The sequence below is a fragment of the Oncorhynchus mykiss genome, chromosome 3 (assembly GCF_013265735.2).
Source record: "Oncorhynchus mykiss isolate Arlee chromosome 3, USDA_OmykA_1.1, whole genome shotgun sequence".
NCBI lineage: Eukaryota > Metazoa > Chordata > Actinopteri > Salmoniformes > Salmonidae > Oncorhynchus > Oncorhynchus mykiss.
This window is the reverse complement of record NC_048567.1, coordinates 72,564,133-72,586,173: the sequence shown is the minus strand read 5'-3', so window position 1 is coordinate 72,586,173 and position 22,041 is coordinate 72,564,133. Positions and strand designations below refer to the sequence as shown.

At 45.7% G+C, this 22,041-nt stretch overlaps 1 protein-coding gene across 2 annotated transcripts in view; it reads right to left on the bottom strand.

Moving 5' to 3' along the window:
• LOC110504668 (AF4/FMR2 family member 3) overlaps positions 1-21,560 on the bottom strand; it is a 38,604-nt gene extending 17,044 nt beyond the window's left edge. Inside the window, exons 1-8 of one of the 2 annotated variants that reach the window (XM_036975093.1) lie at positions 21,150-21,560; positions 17,232-17,276; positions 7,791-7,865; positions 7,670-7,697; positions 7,037-7,094; positions 5,693-5,744; positions 3,158-3,195; positions 1,458-1,662 (exon numbers count right to left, since the gene is read on the bottom strand). In XM_036975093.1, the coding sequence (XP_036830988.1) occupies positions 1,458-1,662; positions 3,158-3,195; positions 5,693-5,744; positions 7,037-7,094; positions 7,670-7,697; positions 7,791-7,865; positions 17,232-17,276; positions 21,150-21,218 (570 nt within the window). In that variant the 5' untranslated portion in view covers positions 21,219-21,560. The remainder of the gene's footprint in view (positions 1-1,457; positions 1,663-3,157; positions 3,196-5,692; positions 5,745-7,036; positions 7,095-7,669; positions 7,698-7,790; positions 7,866-17,231; positions 17,277-21,149) is intronic. The other variant, XM_036975094.1, reaches the window with a different exon arrangement.
• Between the last annotated feature and the right edge of the window lie 481 nt (positions 21,561-22,041).

The window sequence follows — 22,041 nt, the reverse complement described above, 5'->3', positions numbered from 1 at the left end:
TAAAAACAGTGGCTACTGCTTCAACCTTCCTTCCTTTTCTACTTTCTCTGGAATCTACACACATCTGCCCTGACAGACGTTTATTCTGCCTAACAACTCACTCATTAATCAAGAAAGAATAGAAGAGCTTTAAAAAGAAGAGGATATACTCACTGGTGGAGGGTACAATTACTTTCCTACTCTCTAATTATTTTCTATTTTTTCCTCTCTCTCTCCCCCCCCTTCTCTACCCTTCTCTCTCCACCCCTCTCTTCAGTAGCTGACCAGAGCTAATTTAAACTACTCCTCTACTCAACCACTGCTCTCCTCCCAGGTCACGCCCCCCTCCCAGGTCACGCCCTCCTCCCAGGTCACCCCCCTTCCCCTCACCCTCTTTTCCAGAGAAGACACTGCATCTCTTGTACCCTCTCTGTCCCCTCCCTCCCTCTCGCTAAATGGAGCTCTGGAGCGCTATCCCCCCCCTCACTCCTCCTCCTTGGGAGACACTATAACGCTCATTCGCTCAACGTAGATGAAAAACACATGGGGCTCCCACCCCCACACCACCACTCTCACTCCCACCACCTCTATAGGGGCCTGATATACTGCATGAATAGAGCCAGCTATGGTCATACACAGACACACAGGAGCTTCCATTCATACAGACAGGAGAAGCAGGTTTATCATAGTCAGCTCTCTCTGCATAGCTAACCTACACCCCCAACTGCTGTCCCCCTCCATTGACAATACACCCCCCCCCCCCCCCCCCCCCACACACACACACACCTCTCTCTCCCTCTCCAATTGAGAGAGAGAGAGTGGTCTGTCTATAAGCAGTGGTGTAAAAGGTCCTTAGAGGTCTCTCTCTACTGGGCATTTACATGCTTGTAACGCACTGCCAATAAAACTTCAATTTTAAAGTTGGTCTTACCTTTACTTTAGTGTAAGATAGTACAGCAGGGAGAGTCTGCTGTTGGTTATTAGTGTGGGAGAGACTGTCATGCTAACTACGTACTAACGCAATGTCAGCATGAAACCGAATCTCCGGGACTCCCAACTCCCATGGGCTTTCCTCTTTGGGACTGGGCTTGTTCACGTGACGCCCAAACTCTAATTCCTACAGCAACTCCCCTCACCCTGCACAACCCTCCCCCACCCCCTGCCTCCCCCTCCCCCTACATACCCCTCCCCTACCCCCCTCTCCCTGCATACCCCTCCCTGCCTCACCCAGAGAGAGAGAGAGAGAGAGAGAGCGAGAGAGAGAGAGAGAGAGAGAGAGAGAGAGAATTCTAAATGAGGGGAGGGAGAGAGAAAAAGGGGGAGGTAGAAAAAAAGTGTGGAAGGGGCTAAAGGGAGAGAGAAAAATCTAGAAAGAAAGAGAATGAGAAACGCCATGAGAGAGAGAGGTAGCTAAAGAGAGAGAGATATGGTATACAGACAGACAGCAGTGTGACAGACAGTGATCGTGGTGGCACTACCTCCTCGGTGCAGCCGAGGGACTGAGCGTCGGTGGGTGTCCCAGGATCGGAGTGTGTTTCTGGGCTGGGGCTACGAAGGCGCTGGCTACTGCTCTCCTCCTCCGACTCACTGGAGGAGTCTGAGCCTGAAGAGTCTGAGCCTGAAGAGTCTGAGCATGAATGTCTCACCCTCCCACCATGTGTGTGTGTGTGCTGCTCCGACAGACTGTCAATCAATAAACACACACACCAGAAAGGGGTCAGCTTAGACACAGACACACACACACACACACACACACATACACAGATGCACGGGCACGCACAAACACGCACAGTTGCACGAACACACATACAGTACAAACAATTTGTGGACGCTCAAACTTGCTGGCCCTCTTCATTAATCACTATCAGTGTGCGTCTGTTTAAGAGTGACCAGGAGAAAGATAACATGGATTGGTCTACCATCCAACTGTCACATTCCACACCTTCATATTGCTTCCTGAATTAGAACAGGTGTAGACTTTACTGTGAAATGTTGACCTACAAGCCTTTCCCAACAACGCAGAGTAAAAAAAAAATCACTAAATAAAAAGGAAATAGTAATAAAAGAACAATAACGAGGCTCTATCCAAGGGGTACCGGTAACGAGGCTCTATCCAAGGGGTACCGGTAACGAGGCTCTATCCAAGGGGTACCGGTAACGAGGCTCTATCCAAGTGGTACCGGTAACGAGGCTCTACCCAAGGGGTACCGGTAACGAGGCTCTATCCAAGTGGTACCGGTAACGAGGCTCTATCCAAGGGGTACCGGTAACGAGGCTCTATCCAAGGGGTACCGGTAACGAGGCTCTATCCAAGGGGTGCCGGTAACAAGGCTCTATCCAAGTGGTACCGGTAATGAGGCTCTATCCAAGGGGTACCGGTAACGAGGCTCTATCCAAGGGGTGCCGGTAACAAGGCTCTATCCAAGGGGTGCCGGTAACGAGGCTCTATCCAAGTGGTACCGGTAATGAGGCTCTATCCAAGGGGTACCGGTAACAAGGCTCTATCCAAGTGGTACCGGCAACAAGGCTCTATCCAAGTGGTACCGGTAACGAGGCTCTATCCAAGTGGTACCGGTAACGAGGCTCTATCCAAGGGGTACCGGTAACGAGGCTCTATCCAAGTGGTACCGGTAACGAGGCTCTATCCAAGGGGTACCGGTAACGAGGCTCTATCCAAGGGGTGCCGGTAACGAGGCTCTATCCAAGGGGTACCGGTAACGAGGCTCTATCCAAGTGGTACCGGTAACGAGGCTCTATCCAAGTGGTACCGGTAACGAGGCTCTATCCAAGGGGCACTGGTAACGAGGCTCTATCCAAGGGGTACCGGTAACGAGGCTCTATCCAAGTGGTACCGGTAATGAGGCTCTATCCAAGTGGTACCGGCAACAAGGCTCTATCCAAGTGGTACCGGTAACGAGGCTCTATCCAAGTGGTACCGGTAATGAGGCTCTATCCAAGGGGTACCGGTAACAAGGCTCTATCCAAGTGGTACCGGTAATGAGGCTCTATCCAAGGGGCACTGGTAATGAGTAAATGTGCAGGGGAACGAGGTAGTCTAGGTAACTACAGTAAAGGTAGTCAAGGTAACTGCGGTAGTATGTACATGTACTGTGGGTAGGGGTAAAAGTGACTAGACAATCAGGACAAACACACACAATGCTGTAGACACATCTAGTACCTATTGTTACCAGTCCAGGAGGCTGACTGCTCAGGGTCCTAGTAGAGAGATGACAGAAAAGGAGACAAGAGAGACTGGCATCATTCATTAGCGTGTAACCATGAGCAAGTAGTGTTAACCCTGTGCTGCCCTGTGAAAACAACCCTGTGACCCGTTTCAGGAAACTAGGTGCATGTCACTACTTCACAGGAGAGACGTTTGAACATAAACTTTTTTTAAATTCAAAATGTGCTTTTTTAGCAGAAATGCCGTCTCGATCTTGTAAACATTCATGTGCCTTAATTACAAACCTGTACGACATTTGTAAATACAAATACAATTAAATTACAAGACTAGATAATTAAGCCACAGAGAAAGTCAGCAACCTTCCCACTAGCCATGATTGGCTGAGATAATGTGATGTGAAGGTAATCCTGTCTACTGTACTGCATAGTAAAACTTAACAAAAGGCTCCACTATGAAAGTATCCATTTCAATAGAACATCACTGCAACACCTGTTTCAGAGCACTCTGGTCTGAGTGTACCAGAACGCAGAATAACTGATGAATTTACGAATGCTGTCATCCGGTGGGTGTAGCTGGTGCATGGAAGTCAGGCGCAGGAGAGCAGAGATGAGTGGACTAAGCACTTTACTGAGGCAATTATTAAAACAGGACGCAACCGCGTCACAAAAAATAAATGCCCAAAGAACAAGTGAGGCCGTACAAAGTACACACAACCAAGTACAAAGTACACACAACCAAGCACAAAGTACACACAACCAAGTACAAAGTACACACAACCAAGTACAAAGTACACACAACCAAGCACAAAGTACACACAACCAAGTACAAAGTACACACAACCAAGTACAAAGTACACACAACCAAGTACAAAGTACACACAACCAAGTACAAAGTACACACAACCAAGTACAAAGTACACACAACCAAGCACAAAGTACACACAACCAAGTACAAAGTACACACAACCAAGTACAAAGTACACACAACCAAGTACAAAGTACACACAACCAAGTACAAAGTACACACAACCAAGTACAAAGTACACACAACCAAGTACAAAGAACACACAACCAAGCACAAAGTACACACAACCAAGTACAAAGTACACACAACCAAGTACAAAGTACACACAACCAAGTACAAAGTACACACAACCAAGTACAAAGTACCGGCTGCCACAAAGCACGGGTACACAACAAAACCCGGCGTACACCGGCCGGAGGCGGACCCACCTGATAATAAACAATACCCCACACAGACATGGGGGGAACAGAGGGTTATATACACAACAAAACCTGGCGTACACCGGCCGGAGGCGGACCCACCTGATAATAAACAATACCCCACACAGACATGGGGGGAACAGAGGGTTATATACACAACAAAACCTGGCGTACACCAGCCAGATGTGGACCCACCTGATAATAAACAATACCCCACACAGACATGGGGGGAACAGAGGGTTATATACACAACAAAACCTGGCGTACACCAGCCAGATGCGGACCCACCTGATAATAAACAATACCCCACACAGACATGGGGGGAACAGAGGGTTATATACACAACAAGTAATGAGGGAATGTAAACCAGGTGTGTGGGAAAACAAAACAAAACAAATGGAAAATGAAAGGTGGATCGGCGATGGCTAGAAGACCGGTGACGTCGACCGCCGAACGCCACCCAAACAAGGAGAGGAACCGACTTCGGCGGAAGTCGTGACAAACGCTCAACACCGGTTGAAGATGGCCGGTGTCAGGAAACGTTGGCAAAAAAACAAAAAAATAACATGAAAACAGCCTAACCAGCTCTGCTAGGGCGAGTAAAATGGGTTTGGGTTTGGGTGGGGGCTAAAGCTTAAGATGATTCTCATGGCAATGCACACGGTCAGTGTGAACCAGAGGGACTTGACACAACGGGCCAAGCAAGCTGTACAAACAAAACGGAAACGACACAGGACGTCTTATTTCATCAAAGGGTTTGAAGCGTTCATCCATGTATACAGGTAAGAGTCTAGCTACAGGTATTATACGTTTCTAAATTCATCAGAAAGTTGTTTTCTAGGTACAGCTCACTGTCAGCTAACATTATGTTTATGATCTATGTGTAGTAATGTTATCTCAAAAAGCCATTTCGCATGCTATTCTCTCTCTCCCAGCCCTCCCAGGCCTGGCCCCTCACCAAACTGCAGGAGTCCCTCTCAATCTTCGACCGCTCTCTTAATATTCTCTCTTCCTCCCACCCCTTCCAGATAATACAACTTTAAATAAGGGACGTAGCCACGTTACTCAGTTACAAAGTTATTTGTTACTAGTTACTAAAAAACAAGTTAGGCTTCTTTCTTTTACTGTGTAGAAGCCAACGGTAGAGGTGTGTGGGGGGGGGGGGGCTAGAGGAGTGTTGGAGGGAGCAGAGAGGAATGGTGCAAGGAGGGAGGAGATAGGGAGAAAAGAGGGAGGGCGGAGAGAGTGTCTGAAATATTGCTAAAATGTTCTGAAAGGTTTGTAGAATGTTCTTGGGCGTCCCTACCTTGTCAGCATCCTCCTCGTCACTGCTGAGCTTCAAGTCATCAGCGAGCATGCTGGGAAAAAATGTAAAACCATACGTAAAGAGAAAGACTAAAGTAAATGAAAGGATGAAGTAAACAGAGGCTGTATCCAGTCTAGTTGTGAGGGGGTAATGAGGTATGACTGACAGAGGCTGTATCCAGTCTAGTTGTGAGGGGGTAATGAGGTATGACTGACAGAGGCTGTATCCAGTCTAGTTGTGAGGGGGTAATGAGGTATGACTGACAGAGGCTGTATCCAGTCTAGTTGTGAGGGGGTAATGAGGTATGACTGACAGAGGCCGTATCCAGTCTAGTTGTGAGGGGGTAATGAGGTATGACTGACAGAGGCTGTATCCAGTCTAGTTGTGAGGGGGTAATGAGGTATGACTGACAGAGGCTGTATCCAGTCTAGTTGTGAGGGGGTAATGAGGTATGACTGACAGAGGCTGTATCCAGTCTAGTTGTGAGGGGGTAATGAGGTATGACTGACAGAGGCCGTATCCAGTCTAGTTGTGAGGGGGTAATGAGGTATGACTGACAGAGGCTGTATCCAGTCTAGTTGTGAGGGGGTAATGAGGTATGACTGACAGAGGCTGTATCCAGTCTAGTTGTGAGGGGGTAATGAGGTATGACTGACAGAGGCTGTATCCAGTCTAGTTGTGAGGGGGTAATGAGGTATGACTGACAGAGGCTGTATCCAGTCTAGTTGTGAGGGGGTAATGAGGTATGACTGACAGAGGCTGTATCCAGTCTAGTTGTGAGGGGGTAATGAGGTATGACTGACAGAGGCCGTATCCAGTCTAGTTGTGAGGGGGTAATGAGGTATGACTGACAGAGGCCGTATCCAGTCTAGTTGTGAGGGGGTAATGAGGTATGACTGACAGAGGCTGTATCCAGTTCTGTACCAGTCTAGTTGTGAGGGGGTAATGAGGTATGACTGACAGAGGCTGTATCCAGTCTAGTTGTGAGGGGGTAATGAGGTATGACTGACAGAGGCTGTATCCAGTCTAGTTGTGAGGGGGTAATGAGGTATGATATGTCATCTCTGACAGAGGATATAAAGAGTTAATAAGTCAGGAGACTGTTCTGCATCTGAAGAAGTTCACACAAATGTCAGGTCACCTTTGGACTGGTGTCCTGGTGTTTTTATGCCATGTTGGCTGCACAACTAAAACTGTCCGATTAGTACTACTTCCTCTGTGTGTGTGTGTGTCGGTTTGTAAGTGTGTGCGTGCGTGTTTGTGTGTAAGCGAGGATCACAGCCCGGCTCATGGCCCCAGTGTTCGGTGACCTTAGGTAGATCATGTTTCTCGTGTCCCACTTACGATTTGTGAGGCGCCACGTGAGGCTGGGTCATCCTCAGCTGCTGCACATTCTCCCAAGCTGTGAGAGAGAGAGGTGAGAGAGAGACACAGATGAGAGAGAGGTGAGAGAGAGACACAGATGAGAGAGAGGTGAGAGAGAGACACAGATGAGAGAGAGGTGAGAGAGAGACACAGATGAGAGAGAGGTGAGAGAGAGACACAGATGATAGAGAGGTGAGAGAGAGACACAGATGAGAGAGAGGTGAGAGAGAGACACAGATGAGAGAGAGGTGAGAGAGAGAGAGAGAGAGAGAGAGAGAGAGAGGTGAGAGAGAGAGAGGTGAGAGAGAGAGAGAGAGAGAGACACAGATGAGAGAGAGGTGAGAGAGAGAGACACAGATGAGAGAGACGTGAGAGAGAGAGACACAGATGAGAGAGAGAGACACAGATGAGAGAGACGTGAGAGAGAGAGACACAGATGAGAGAGAGGTGAGAGAGAGAGAGAGAGAGAGAGAGACGAGGGAGACGAGGGAGACACAGGAGTGAAGACACACACACATTGTCACGCTATACATATCCGGTATAACATGACAGGGAAAGGTTACAGACATATACACACAGGACAAAAACACACACTGGAGTGTGAATACATACTTTGCTGAGTTGTGTGCTGCTTTGCTTCCTAAAGAGAGCGAGAGAGAGAGCAAGAGAGAAATTAAAGACACACACACACACAGACAGACACAGACAGACACACAGACACAGACAGCCCTACCTTAGGGTTATAGGGGAAGCGCTGGGCCTGACTCCCTCCTGAGGGTTGCTGGGATGGCCAGGAATGGGTCATGTCCTGGGGGGAGGAAGTTTAGAGGTCAGAGGTCACAGAGATGGATAGACTTTACCACGCTTACAGAGAAGCATCTGCACACACACACACTCTGCAGTATTAGAATGAGAGTCTTCTGGGGGTTGACTCATAGTACAGGCTGCAGTGCCCTATGAGGATATCTTGACCAAGAGAAGGTATCTGCCACTAGAGGGGGTGTTGTGGTATTTCTCATGACTCATTCTAAAACATGCCACTAGAGGGAGTGTTGTGGTATTTATTATGACTCATTCAAATCCAATCAAATTGTATTGGTCACATACACATGTTTAGCAGATGTCATTGCGGGTGTAGTGAAATGCTTGATTACTCAGGTTACAGATTACTCTCCACTTCCCTGCTTAATGCCTGGACCACATCACTATGGGCGTTAGCCATTGAACTTAACCTAGCTTTAGACCAACATGTGATTGGTTATGTCCTAACTCTAACCCTTGACCTGAAAGACATGAGGGTGATGAGAGTGCTGAGGGGTGATGAGAGGGCTGAGGAGAGGGCTGAGGGGTGATGAGAGGGCTGAGGGGTGATGAGAGGGGTGAGAAGAGGGCTGAGGGTTGATGAGAGGGGTGAGGAGAGGGCTGAGGGGTGATGAGAGGGGTGAGGAGAGGGCTGCGGGGTGATGAGAGGGCTGAGGGTTGATGAGAGGGGTGAGGAGAGGGCTGAGGGGTGATGAGAGGGCTGAGGGTTGATGAGAGGGGTGAGGAGAGGGCTGATGAGAGGGGTGAGGAGAGGGCTGAGGGGTGATGAGAGGGCTGAGGGGTGATGAGAGGGGTGAGGAGAGGGCTGAGGGGTGATGAGAGGGCTGAGGGTTGATGAGAGGGGTGAGGAGAGGGCTGAGGGGTGATGAGATGGCTGAGGGTTGATGAGAGGGGTGAGGAGAGGGCTGAGGGGTGATGAGAGGGCTGAGGGTTGATGAGAGGGGTGAGGAGAGGGCTGAGGGGTGATGAGAGGGCTGAGGGGTGATGAGAGGGCTGAGGGGTAATGAGAGGGGTGATGAGAGGGCTGAGGGGTGATGAGAGGGGTGAGGAGTGATGAGAGGGCTGAGGGTTGATGAGAGGGGTGATGAGAGGGCTGAGGGGTGATGAGAGGGGTGATGAGAGGGCTGAGGGGTGATGAGAGGGCTGAGGAGAGGGCTGAGGGGTGATGAGAGGGCTGAGGGTTGATGAGAGGGGTGATGAGAGGGCTGAGGGTTGATGAGAGGGCTGAGGAGAGGGCTGAGGGGTGATGAGAGGGCTGAGGGTTGATGAGAGGGGTGAGGAGAAGGCTGAGGGGTGATGAGAGGGCTGAGGGTTGATGAGAGGGGTGAGGAGAGGGCTGAGGAGAGGGCTGAGGGGTGATGAGAGGGCTGAGGGTTGATGAGAGGGGTGAGGAGAGGGCTGAGGGGTGATGAGAGGGGTGAGGAGAGGGCTGAGGGGTGATGAGAGGGGTGAGGAGAGGGCTGAGGGGTGATGAGAGGGCTGAGGAGAGGGCTTATAGGGTGTCTGCAAAATATGTAGATTGTGATAAACACACACACACAGACACACAGACACACAGACACACAGACAGACAGACAGACAGACACACAGACACACAGACACACAGAGACAGACAGACAGACAGACAGACAGACAGACAGACAGACAGACAGACAGACAGACAGACAGACAGACAGACAGACAGACAGACAGACAGACAGACAGACAGACAGACAGACAGACAGACAGACAGACAGACAGACAGACCATGGACAATGTGTGTGTGTGAATTCAAAGGTGTAATGATACAGCCGATAAACAGTGTGAAACAGGTTCTTACTCTATTGTGGTGATCTATTGATGTGTTTTGAGAGACAACCTGTCACTTCCTGACACTTTGTGTGTATTGTACATCCAGTTCTGTGTGTTTTGTGCATATTTGTGTGTGTGTGTGTGTGTGTGTGTGTGAGCATGTGTATGCCTGTGCATGTGTGTATGTGCACGTGTGTGCGTGCGTGTGTTTGTGACAATGTCCCTGAAGCATTGGTCTGCCAGAGGAAGGAAAGGGTTTGTGATGATCGGGGTGATAATCGTTGGGGTGATAATCGTCGGGGTGATAATCATCGGGGTGATAATCGTCGGGGTGATAATCGTCGGGGTGATAATCGTCGGGGTGATAATCGTCGGGGTGATAATCGTCGGGGTGATAATCGTTGGGGTGATAATCATCGGGGTGATTATAAGACAGGATAGTACACTGTACACTGTCTGTTCTATCTGATTACAGGATCCCAGCTCTGACGAGGAAGCCAGCTGGCCAGCTACAGAGAGAGAGATCTGGCACTACACTGTCTGTCTATCTGAATACAGGAGCCCAGCTCTGAAGAGGAAGCCAGATGGTCAGCTACAGAGAGAGAGATCTGGCACTACACTGTCTGTCTATCTGAATACAGGAGCCCAGCTCTGAAGAGGAAGCCAGATGGTCAGCTACAGAGAGAGAGATCTGGCACTACACTGTCTGTCTATCTGAATACAGGAGCCCAGCGCTGAAGAGGAAGCCAGCCGGCCAGCTACAGAGAGGGAGATCTGGCACTACACTGTCTTTGCTCCAGTCCTCATCACATACAACTGATTAGATTGACTGACAAAAACAAAACATGTTAGGAGAAGTTATTTAGTCAAAAATAAGTTTGTTTGTCTGTGTGCCAAGTCCAGGCTGCCGTTGGCGTCACCATTGAACAGGAAACAGGCTCTGGAAAAGGTCAGGCCTTATCTGTTCTGATCTGGTGTGTGTGTGTGTATGTGTGTATGTGTGCGTGTTTCAGTTGTCGTGGGCAGCCTAGCTGTTTGGAGAAGGAGGAGGTGCTTTCTGTACATTTGAGTGTCCATGCATACCGGGATCTTAAACAGGCTTAGATACTTTTTAAATGTAATTTGATTGGTGGATTCAAATAAAGAGAGAGAGAGAGAGAGAGATGGACATTTAGATAGCAGAGAGATGGACATGTAGATAGAGATGTCAGAACAGCAGAGAGATGGACATGTAGATATAGATGTGTCAGAACAGCAGAGAGATGGGCATGTAGATAGAGATGTCAGAACAGCAGAGAGATGGACATTTAGATAGCAGAGAGATGGACATGTAGATAGAGATGTCAGAACAGCAGAGAGATGAACATGTAGATATAGATGTGTCAGAACAGCAGAGAGATGGACATGTAGATAGAGATGTGTCAGAACAGCAGAGAGATGAACATGTAGATAGAGATGTGTGAGAACAGCAGAGAGATGAACATGTAGAAATAGATGTGTCAGAACAGCAGAGAGATGGACATGTAGATAGAGATGTCAGAACAGCAGAGAGATGAACATGTAGATAGAGATGTGTCAGAACAGCAGAGAGATGAACATATATATAGTTGTGTCAGAACAGCAGAGAGATGGACATAGATATAGATGTGTCAGAACAGCAGAAAGATGAACATAGATATAGATGTGTCAGAACAGCAGAGAGATGAACATGTAGATAGAGATGTGTCAGAACAGCAGAGAGATGAACATAGATATAGATGTGTCAGAACAGCAGAAAGATGAACATGTAGATAGAGATGTGTCAGAACAGCAGAGTGATGGACATGTAGATATAGATGTGTCAGAACAGCAGAGAGATGAACATGTAGATAGAGATGTGTCAGAACAGCAGAGGGATGGACATGAGATGGACATGTAGATAGAGATGTGTCAGAACATCAGAGAGATGGACATGTAGATAGAGATGTGTCAGAACAGCAGAGATATGAACATGTAGATATAGATGTGTCAGAACAGCAGAGAGATGGACATGTAGATATAGATGTGTCAGAACAGCAGAGATATGAACATGTAGATAGAGATGTGTCAGAACAGCAGATAGATGAACATGTAGATAGAGATGTGTCAGAACAGCAGAGAGATGGACATGTAGATAGAGATGTGTCAGAACAGCAGAGAGATGAACATAGATATAGATGTGTCAGAACAGCAGAGTGATGGACATGTAGATAGAGATGTGTCAGAACAGCAGAGAGATGAACATGTATATATAGATGTGTCAGAACAGCAGAGAGATGGACATGTAGATATAGATGTGTGAGAACAGCAGAGAGATGGACATGTAGATATAGATGTGTCAGAACAGCAGAGAGATGAACATGTAGATAGAGATGTGTCAGAACAGCAGAGATATGAACATGTAGATATAGATGTGTCAGAACAGCAGAGAGATGAACATGTAGATAGAGATGTGTCAGAACAGCAGAGAGATGATCATTTAGATAGAGATGTGTCAGAACAGCAGAGAGATGGACATGTAGATATAGATGTGTCAGAACAGCAGAGAGATGGACATGTAGATATAGATGTGTCAGAACAGCAGAGATATGAACATGTAGATATAGATGTGTCAGAACAGCAGAGAGATGGACATGTAGATATAGATGTGTCAGAACAGCAGAGAGATGAACATGTAGATAGAGATGTGTCAGAACAGCAGAGAGATGAACATGAGATGGACATGTAGATAGAGATGTGTCAGAACAGCAGAGAGATAGACATGTAGATAGAGATGTGTCAGAACAGCAGAGAGATGAACATAGATATAGTTGTGTCAGAACAGCAGAGAGATGGACATAGATATAGATGTGTCAGAACAGCAGAAAGATGAACATGTAGATAGAGATGTGTCAGAACAGCAGAGTGATGGACATGTAGATATAGATGTGTCAGAACAGCAGAGAGATGAACATGTAGATAGAGATGTGTCAGAACAGCAGAGAGATGGACATGCAGATAGAGATGTGTCAGAACAGCAGAGAGATGAACATGCAGATAGAGATGTGTCAGAACAGCAGAGATATGAACATGTAGATATAGATGTGTCAGAACAGCAGAGAGATGAACATGTAGATAGAGATGTGTCAGAACAGTAGAGAGATGAACATGTAGATACAGATGTGTCAGAACAGCAGAGAGATGAACATGTAGATAGAGATGTGTCAGAACAGCAGAGAGATGAACATGAGATGGACATGTAGATAGAGATGTGTCAGAACAGCAGAGAGATAGACATGTAGATAGAGATGTGTCAGAACAGCAGAGAGATGAACATAGATATAGTTGTGTCAGAACAGCAGAGAGATGGACATAGATATAGATGTGTCAGAACAGCAGAAAGATGAACATGTAGATAGAGATGTGTCAGAACAGCAGATAGATGAACATGTAGATATAGTTGTGTCAGAACAGCAGAGAGATGGACATAGATATAGATGTGTCAGAACAGCAGAAAGATGAACATGTAGATAGAGATGTGTCAGAACAGCAGATAGATGAACATGTAGATAGAGATGTGTCAGAACAGCAGATAGATGAACATGTAGATAGAGATGTGTCAGAACAGCAGAGAGATGGACATAGATATAGATGTGTCAGAACAGCAGAGAGATGGACATTGATATAGATGTGTCAGAACAGCAGAGAGATGGACATGTAGATATAGATGTGTCAGAACAGCAGAGAGATGAACATGTAGATAGAGATGTGTCAGAACAGCAGATAGATGAACATGTAGATAGAGATGTGTCAGAACAGCAGAGAGATGGACATGTAGATAGAGATGTGTCTGAACAGCAGAGATATGAACATGTAGATATAGATGTGTCAGAACAGCAGAGTGATGGACATGTAGATAGAGATGTGTCAGAACAGCAGAGAGATGAACATGTAGATAGAGATGTGTCAGAACAGCAGAGAGATGGACATGTAGAAATAGATGTGTCAGAACAGCAGAGAGATGAACATGTAGATAGAGATGTGTCAGAACAGCAGAGAGATGATTATTTAGATAGAGATGTGTCAGAACAGCAGAGAGATGGACATGTAGATATAGATGTGTCAGAACAGCAGAGAGATGGACATGTAGATATAGATGTGTCAGAACAGCAGAGATATGAACATGTAGATATAGATGTGTCAGAACAGCAGAGAGATGGACATGTAGATATAGATGTGTCAGAACAGCAGAGAGATGAACATGTAGATAGAGATGTGTCAGAACAGCAGAGAGATGAACATGAGATGGACATGTAGATAGAGATGTGTCAGAACAGCAGAGAGATAGACATGTAGATAGAGATGTGTCAGAACAGCAGAGAGATGAACATAGATATAGTTGTGTCAGAACAGCAGAGAGATGGACATAGATATAGATGTGTCAGAACAGCAGAAAGATGAACATGTAGATAGAGATGTGTCAGAACAGCAGATAGATGAACATGTAGATATAGTTGTGTCAGAACAGCAGAGAGATGGACATAGATATAGATGTGTCAGAACAGCAGAAAGATGAACATGTAGATAGAGATGTGTCAGAACAGCAGATAGATGAACATGTAGATAGAGATGTGTCAGAACAGCAGATAGATGAACATGTAGATAGAGATGTGTCAGAACAGCAGAGAGATGGACATAGATATAGATGTGTCAGAACAGCAGAGAGATGAACATGTAGATATAGATGTGTCAGAACAGCAGAGAGATGGACATGTAGATAGAGATGTGTCAGAACAGCAGAGAGATGGACATGTAGATAGAGATGTGTCAGAACAGCAGAGAGATGAACATGTAGATATAGATGTGTGAGAACAGCAGAGAGATGGACATGTAGATATAGATGTGTCAGAACAGCAGAGAGATGAACATGTAGATAGAGATGTGTCAGAACAGCAGAGAGATGATCATTTAGATAGAGATGTGTCAGAACAGCAGAGAGATGGACATGTAGATATAGATGTGTCAGAACAGCAGAGAGATGGACATGTAGATATAGATGTGTCAGAACAGCAGAGATACGAACATGTAGATATAGATGTGTCAGAACAGCAAAGAGATGGACATGTAGATATAGATGTGTCAGAACAGCAGAGAGAAGGACATGTAGATATAGATGTGTCAGAACAGCAGAGAGAAGGACATGTAGATAGAGATGTGTCAGAACAGCAGAGAGATGAACATGTAGATAGAGATGTGTCAGAACAGCAGAGAGATGAACATAGATATAGATGTGTCAGAACAGCAGAGAGATTAACATGTAGATAGAGATGTGTCAGAACAGCAGAGAGATGAACATAGATATAGATGTGTCAGAACAGCAGAAAGATGAACATGTAGATAGAGATGTGTCAGAACAGCAGAGTGATGGACATGTAAATATAGATGTGTCAGAACAGCAGAGAGATGAACATGTAGATAGAGATGTGTCAGAACAGCAGAGAGATGGGCATGCAGATAGAGATGTGTCAGAACAGCAGAGAGATGAACATGCAGATAGAGATGTGTCAGAACAGCAGAGATATGAACATGTAGATATAGATGTGTCAGAACAGCAGAGAGATGAACATGTAGATAGAGATGTGTCAGAACAGTAGAGAGATGAACATGTAGATACAGATGTGTCAGAACAGCAGAGATATGGACATGTAGATAGAGATGTGTCAGAACAGCAGAGAGATGGACATAGATATAGATGTGTCAGAACAGTAGAGAGATGAACATGTAGATACAGATGTGTCAGAACAGCAGAGAGATGGACATGTAGATAGAGATGTGTCAGAACAGCAGAGAGATGGACATAGATATAGATGTGTCAGAACAGCAGAGAGATGAACATTTAGATAGAGATGTGTCAGAACAGCAGAGAGATGGACATAGATATAGATGTGTCAGAACAGCAGAGAGATGAACATGTAGATAGAGATGTGTCAGAACAGCAGAGAGATGAACATGTAGATAGAGATGTGTCAGAACAGCAGAGAGATGGACATAGATATAGATGTGTCAGAACAGCAGAGAGATGAACATTTAGATAGAGATGTGTCAGAACAGCAGAGAGATGAACATGTAGATAAAGATGTGTCAGAACAGCAGAGAGATGGACATAGATATAGATGTGTCAGAACAGCAGAGAGATGGACATAGATATAGATGTGTCAGAACAGCAGAGAGATGGACATAGATATAGATGTGTCAGAACAGCAGAGAGATGGACATAGATATAGATGTGTCAGAACAGCAGAGAGATGGACATAGATATAGATGTGTCAGAACAGCAGAGAGATGGAGCTTCATTCCGCTCTAAGAAGCATGTCTCCTTTCATTCATTCAGTCTAACACACACACACACACACACACACACACACACACACACACACACACACACACACACACACACACACACACACACACACACACAATATGGTAAAGCTAAACTAAATAAAAGTAAAGCATTTCATTCCCCTCTCTTCTTCATAAACACTTTCCCCACAACCCCGGAGGGCAAGTGTTCCTTCTCTCTACTCCTCCTTTCACTTCATTATCTCGCCTCTCCTCCCTCTCAGTCACCAAGGACACCGATTCATCCCTCGTTCCTCATCCCTCCTCTCAAAACAACAAGCCTTCCCAGGAGAGGGAGCAGATAGATGGCAACACAGTGACTAGGGTCTGGTTTCAATAATGAACTATTTTCGCATAGAGGAACTATGTCACTGCCTACGTCCGGGGACTCTCCCAACAAATCACAAGGCAGACATGCCAGAACGTCGCGATTCAAAACCTTTGTAGTGATTTTAGTTAAGGTAGTTGATGCAAACCAACCATTTACGAAATGCAGTCATCAAAAATAACCTTTGTGATCTCCATCCTGCTAGCTACTATTTAGTATTTTATTCAAGCTGATAAAAGTAGTGACGTAGGCAGTGACATAGTGCCTCTATGACAACAGAGTTTATCATTAAAACCAGACCCTAGTCACTGTGTTGCTCTCTCTCTCCTCTCTCTCTGCTTCCTCTCTCCCACTCTGTCTGCTCCTCCTTCGCTCTTTCTCTCTCCTTCCTTCCTCTTTCTCTCTGATCTCCTACCACTCCCTCTTTCTCTCTCTCCCTTCTCTTTTTCTCTCTTTCCTGTGTTTGTCTTCTGGCTAGGAACAGGTAGAATGGGAACCGCACAGTGAGACTTACTTTCAGAAAGCAGGCTACAATCAGACAGGCTACAGTCAGGCATTTCTCTGTTACAATCAGACAGGCAACAGTCAGACAGGCTACAGTCAGACATGTTCAGTTCAGCAAACAAAAACAACACAGATTCCCCCAAATGCCTGTTACTAAAAGCCTCAGGGCAACCACCAATAAGAGGACAGGAGAGAGTGTAACGTATAATACCACACACATTTGTTCCAGCCCAGCACTAACCCATCTGATTCAACTAGTGCAGAGCGGCGTAGATCAGTGCAGTAGTTATGGTGGTCCTGTAGGGTGAGAGTATAAAGTAAACCATCTCTTACCCCTAGAATATCTTTGGAACAGCCGTTACGCTCACTTCCTGTGACCTGTGTGAGGACAGACATTTTTTGAGAAAAGTCCTATAGATATAGAAGCATCCACTAAGGTACAGTATAACATCTACAGGGCTAAAAATATGAAGGTGTTGTGGAGGTCTATACCAATGATTAATATATACACTAGAAGACTGATAGGGGGTGCTGTGTTGAAGCCTCCATCTTGGCTCTCCCAAACCATCGTAAAAATATTCTGGAAGCTATAGAAATGCATGTATTAATGTCTACATTTGTTTTTGTCACAAATATTCTCCACTACTTTACCAAAAGTATGTGGACACCTGCTTGTCGAACTTCTCATTCCAAAATCATGGGCATTAATATGGAGTCTGGGAAGGCTTTCCACTAAATGTTGCTGCGGGGATTTGAGTCCATTCAGCCACAAGAGCGTTAGTGAGATCGGGCACTGATTGGGCGATTAGGCCTGGCAGTGTGTCAGTGTTCGCAGTCGGTGTTCCAGAGTTCCAATTTATCCCAAAGGTGTTCGATGGGGTTGAGATCAGGGCTCTGTTCAGGTCAGTCAAGTTCTTCCACACCGATCTCGAAAAACCATTTTTGTATGAACTTCTCTTTGTACACGGGAGCATTGTCATGCTGAAACAGGAAAGGTCCTTCCCCAAACTGTTGCCACAAAGTTGAAAGCATTAAGATTTCCCTTCACATTGCTTCCAGAGGCAGTTTGGAACTCGGTAGTGAGTGTTGCAACCGAGGACAGTGCTATGCACTTCAGTGGTCCCGTTCTGTGTGGTCTAACACTTCGCGGCTGAGCCATTGTTGCTTCACATCACAATAACATCAGGGCATATGTTTGGAGAGAGAGAAAGAGAGACACTCAGTGAGCATAGCCGTGCTATTGAGAAAGGCCGCCGCAGTCAGACATGGCTCTCAAGAGAAGACAGGCTATGTGCTCACTCTCTAGTCCTTTTTACTGCCTCTCTGTGGGCACTGTTTTCTATGTACTCATTATCTATCTTCCAGATAATTAGGCCACAAATTGTATGAACTGACTAGTTGGAAAGGTGGCATCCTATGATGGTGCCACTTTGAAGATCACTGAGCTCTTCAGTAAGGCCACGCTACTGCCAGTGTTTGTCTATGGAGAGTGCATGGCTGTGTGCTTGGTTTTATACACCTGTCAGCAACGGGTGTGGCTGAAATAGCCGAATCCACTAATTTGAAGGGGTGTCCATATACTTGTGTGTATATATAATGTATTACAGACACCTAATGCATACTTTTAAGTTATATTATGTGAGCTAAACATAAAAATTAAAATATAGATTTTTGTAAGTTCTAATGTTAAGTGAATTTTGTCCTTGAAACATTGAATTGACATACTGTAGAATTCCATTAATTCCTATGGAGAACTGCTCCTTCTGGGGAATGCCGATATGGCCGACCGGTGGCTTCAGAGCCTCTCACTGGTGGCCAATACACAGCATTAGCAATCTAGGGTTTATATACATCATTGGTCTATACAGTGGTGGTCTTTCAGTAACCAATGAGAATGCCTTGATAGATATAGATTGTGAAACCAAACCAGAGCATGTGACCCTACATCAAAATGACTCTTGCGCATCTGTTTGTTGTGTTTGGCCCAAGTAAAGCTAATCTGCAGACACAGACACACACAGACAGACACACACACACACACACACACACACACACACACACACACACACACACACACACACACACACACACACACACACACACACACACACACACACACACACACACACACACACACACACACACACACACACACACACACACACACACACACACCTGTGAGACAGAGCAATGCATGTCTGCCACCACCATTTCCTGTTCCAGATGCTGCATATAGAGACAGAGAGAAAAAGAAAGAATGAGATAAAGAGAGAGAGAGAGAGACTCAGTGAGCATAGCCTTGCTATTGAGAAAGGCCACCGTAGGCAGACCTACGTGCACACTGCCCACAGAATGAGATAGAAACTGAGCTGCACTTCCTAACCTCCTGCCAAATATATGACAATATTTGAGACACATATGTCCCTCAGATTACACAGATCCACAAAGAATTCAAAAACAAGCCCGATTTTGATAAACTCCCATATCTACTGGGTGAAATACCACAGTGTGCATCACAGCAGCACGATGTGTGACCTGTTGCCACAAGGAAAGGGCAGGAACAAACACCATTGTAAATACAACCCATATTTATTGTTAAAGTATTTTCCCTTTTGCACATCGTTACGACACTGTATATACACATAATATGACATTTGAAATGTCTTTATTCCTTTGGAACTTTTGTGAGTGTAATGTTTACTGTTGTTTAATTTGTATTATTTATTTAACTTTGTATATTATCTACTTCACTTGCTTTGGCAATGTAAACATATACTTCCCATGCCAATAAAGCCCTTAAATTGAATTGACCGAGAGAGACAGAGGGAAAGAAATAGAGAAGAGAGAAATACAAAGAGAGAGAGAGACAGACATTTGGTAGATCGCCCCCTTTACTGCCTCCCTCTGCCCTTCTCTCTAACCCCCTTTACTGCCTCCCTCTGTCCTTCTCTCTAACCCCCTTTACAGCCTCCCTCTGTCCTTCTCTCTAACCCCCTTTACTGCCTCCCTCTGCCCTTCTCTCTAACCCCCTTTTACTGCCTTCCTCTGCCCTTCTCTCTAACCCCTTTTACTGCCTCACTCTGTCCTTCTCTCTAACCCCTTTACTGCCTCACTCTGTCCTTCTCTCTAACCCCCTGTACTGCCTCCCTCTGTCCTTCTCTCTAACCCCCTGTACTGCCTCCCTCTGTCCTTCTCTCTAACCCCTTTTACTGCCTCCCTCTGTCCTTCTCTCTAACCCCCTTTTACTGCCTCCCTCTGTCCTTCTCTCTAACCCCCTTTACTGCCTCCCTCTGTCCTTCTCTCTAACCCCTTTTACTGCCTCCCTCTGTCTTTCTCTCTAACCCCCTTTTACTGCCTCTCTAACTCTGTGGGCACTGTGTTCTATGTACTCTCTCTCTCTCTCTCTCTCTCTATGAGTAACTTCACTGTCTGACTGCGTAATCAGCGCAGCACTGGCATGAAGGTGTGATGTGTGTGTATGTGCAGCCCTGTCATCGAACACAATGCTGAAAGTGTAGCCATAGTAGACTATAAGTGTCCTTGTGCATAATGCATTTCTCACATCTATTAACAGTAGCATCAGCAGCCTACAGTAATGGTGGTGCAACTCTCCAGACACACACCGTGGTCTCCAGTGCCCAAACCAACCACAACCCATCACAACACCTGCAAACAAACAGCATGCAAGCCAACTATTCTCCCACCACCTGTGACCTACAGCGCCAATAGGCCGAGGTGACAGATTCACCAGGATCAACTTGCAGTGCAGCTTGATTTGAAAGTCTTTATAAATATCTACCGTTTTTTTCTATATTTAGAACAGAGCATGCTTGGATCTAAACCGAAAACAAAAGGTTGCGCTTGGCCTGTCAACGACGGAAATTGGTTTAACCGTCACTAACCACAAGAGTCCTAAACAGATTTTACATCTCATCGTGACAATGCAGTCTACTGTATAAATCAATATATCATTTCAAACCATTTTAATTGTTGCTTTGTATTTGCAATACATCCTACACTAGCTTTGTGCATTAAGCATATTTCATCGTTAATTTTGTTTTCAAATTAAAGGTTGTCTAGTTAAATAAAGGTTAAATATATGTTTTTTTAAATAATAATTTGCAAATGAGAAATTAAATGTAATAGCCGTCCATTTTTTTAAAATAAAAGTTCCAATAAATTATATTAGACTACAAAATAGTAAGTTACGCTTCAAGTTAAACAAAAAAAAACGAATGTATCTCTTCTCACCTGAGATGCGCAACGAATCAGGGAACACACGATGGAAAGTTGTCCCGTGCCGCGGAGGACTGTAGGCATGTTTGGTCACTGGTCCTCTCCATCCGTTCATCTCACAGAAGACGCACCGTGCAAGCACAAATCGGTACAAATGCCAAACATCCCCGTTCTACCGCCAGAGAGCGAACAGCGTCACCAGCTCAACTGGAGAGAGTCACGGATTCGGTGTCGTCTTGGGAGTGAACGAGCGTGCGTGCGCTGTGCGTGGGCTGTGCGTGGGCGTACCAGGGGATTCGCATGACAGAGCTCCGCGCTAGAAAACATGGCATACACATCGGTAATATGTTCAGGCATGAAGTTCAAACATAGGCGAGGAGCGCTGTTATATCAACCACTGACTAGCCTGCTGACCAGGCTGCCCCTACACACCCACATCAATGACCCACACGCACAAACGGAAACAATGTCGCGCACACTCCTCCTTATGCGTTTTTGAATGGTAGCACAGCGTAAGGCACAATTTCACCGTGCACTCAATGTACAATCTCTACAGAAGTGACTTTCTGTTCAATTGTTGTTTTGCGCTCTTCGCATCCTGCCAGGGAATGCGTATGTAATCATTAGCGCTAATGCACTCTGCTGGAGTCGCTGTCTGCAACACTGAGAGGCGGCACGACGGGTCTGTGTTGTGTGGAGTTTGTGTTGTTCTAATGAAATATGACTCATGTTCGTGCCCTAGATCCCGCTGGCAGAAAAATAGAGAGAGAGAGAGATGGACAGAGGTGAAAGGAGGATCGGGTTTAAGTGGAGATGGATTAACAACAGCAGAGACCAAATAGATGTAAAGCAACCCTTAACAAGGAAGGTGACGTTTGAGTACCTCAGCCGCTTATTTAAAAGGTGA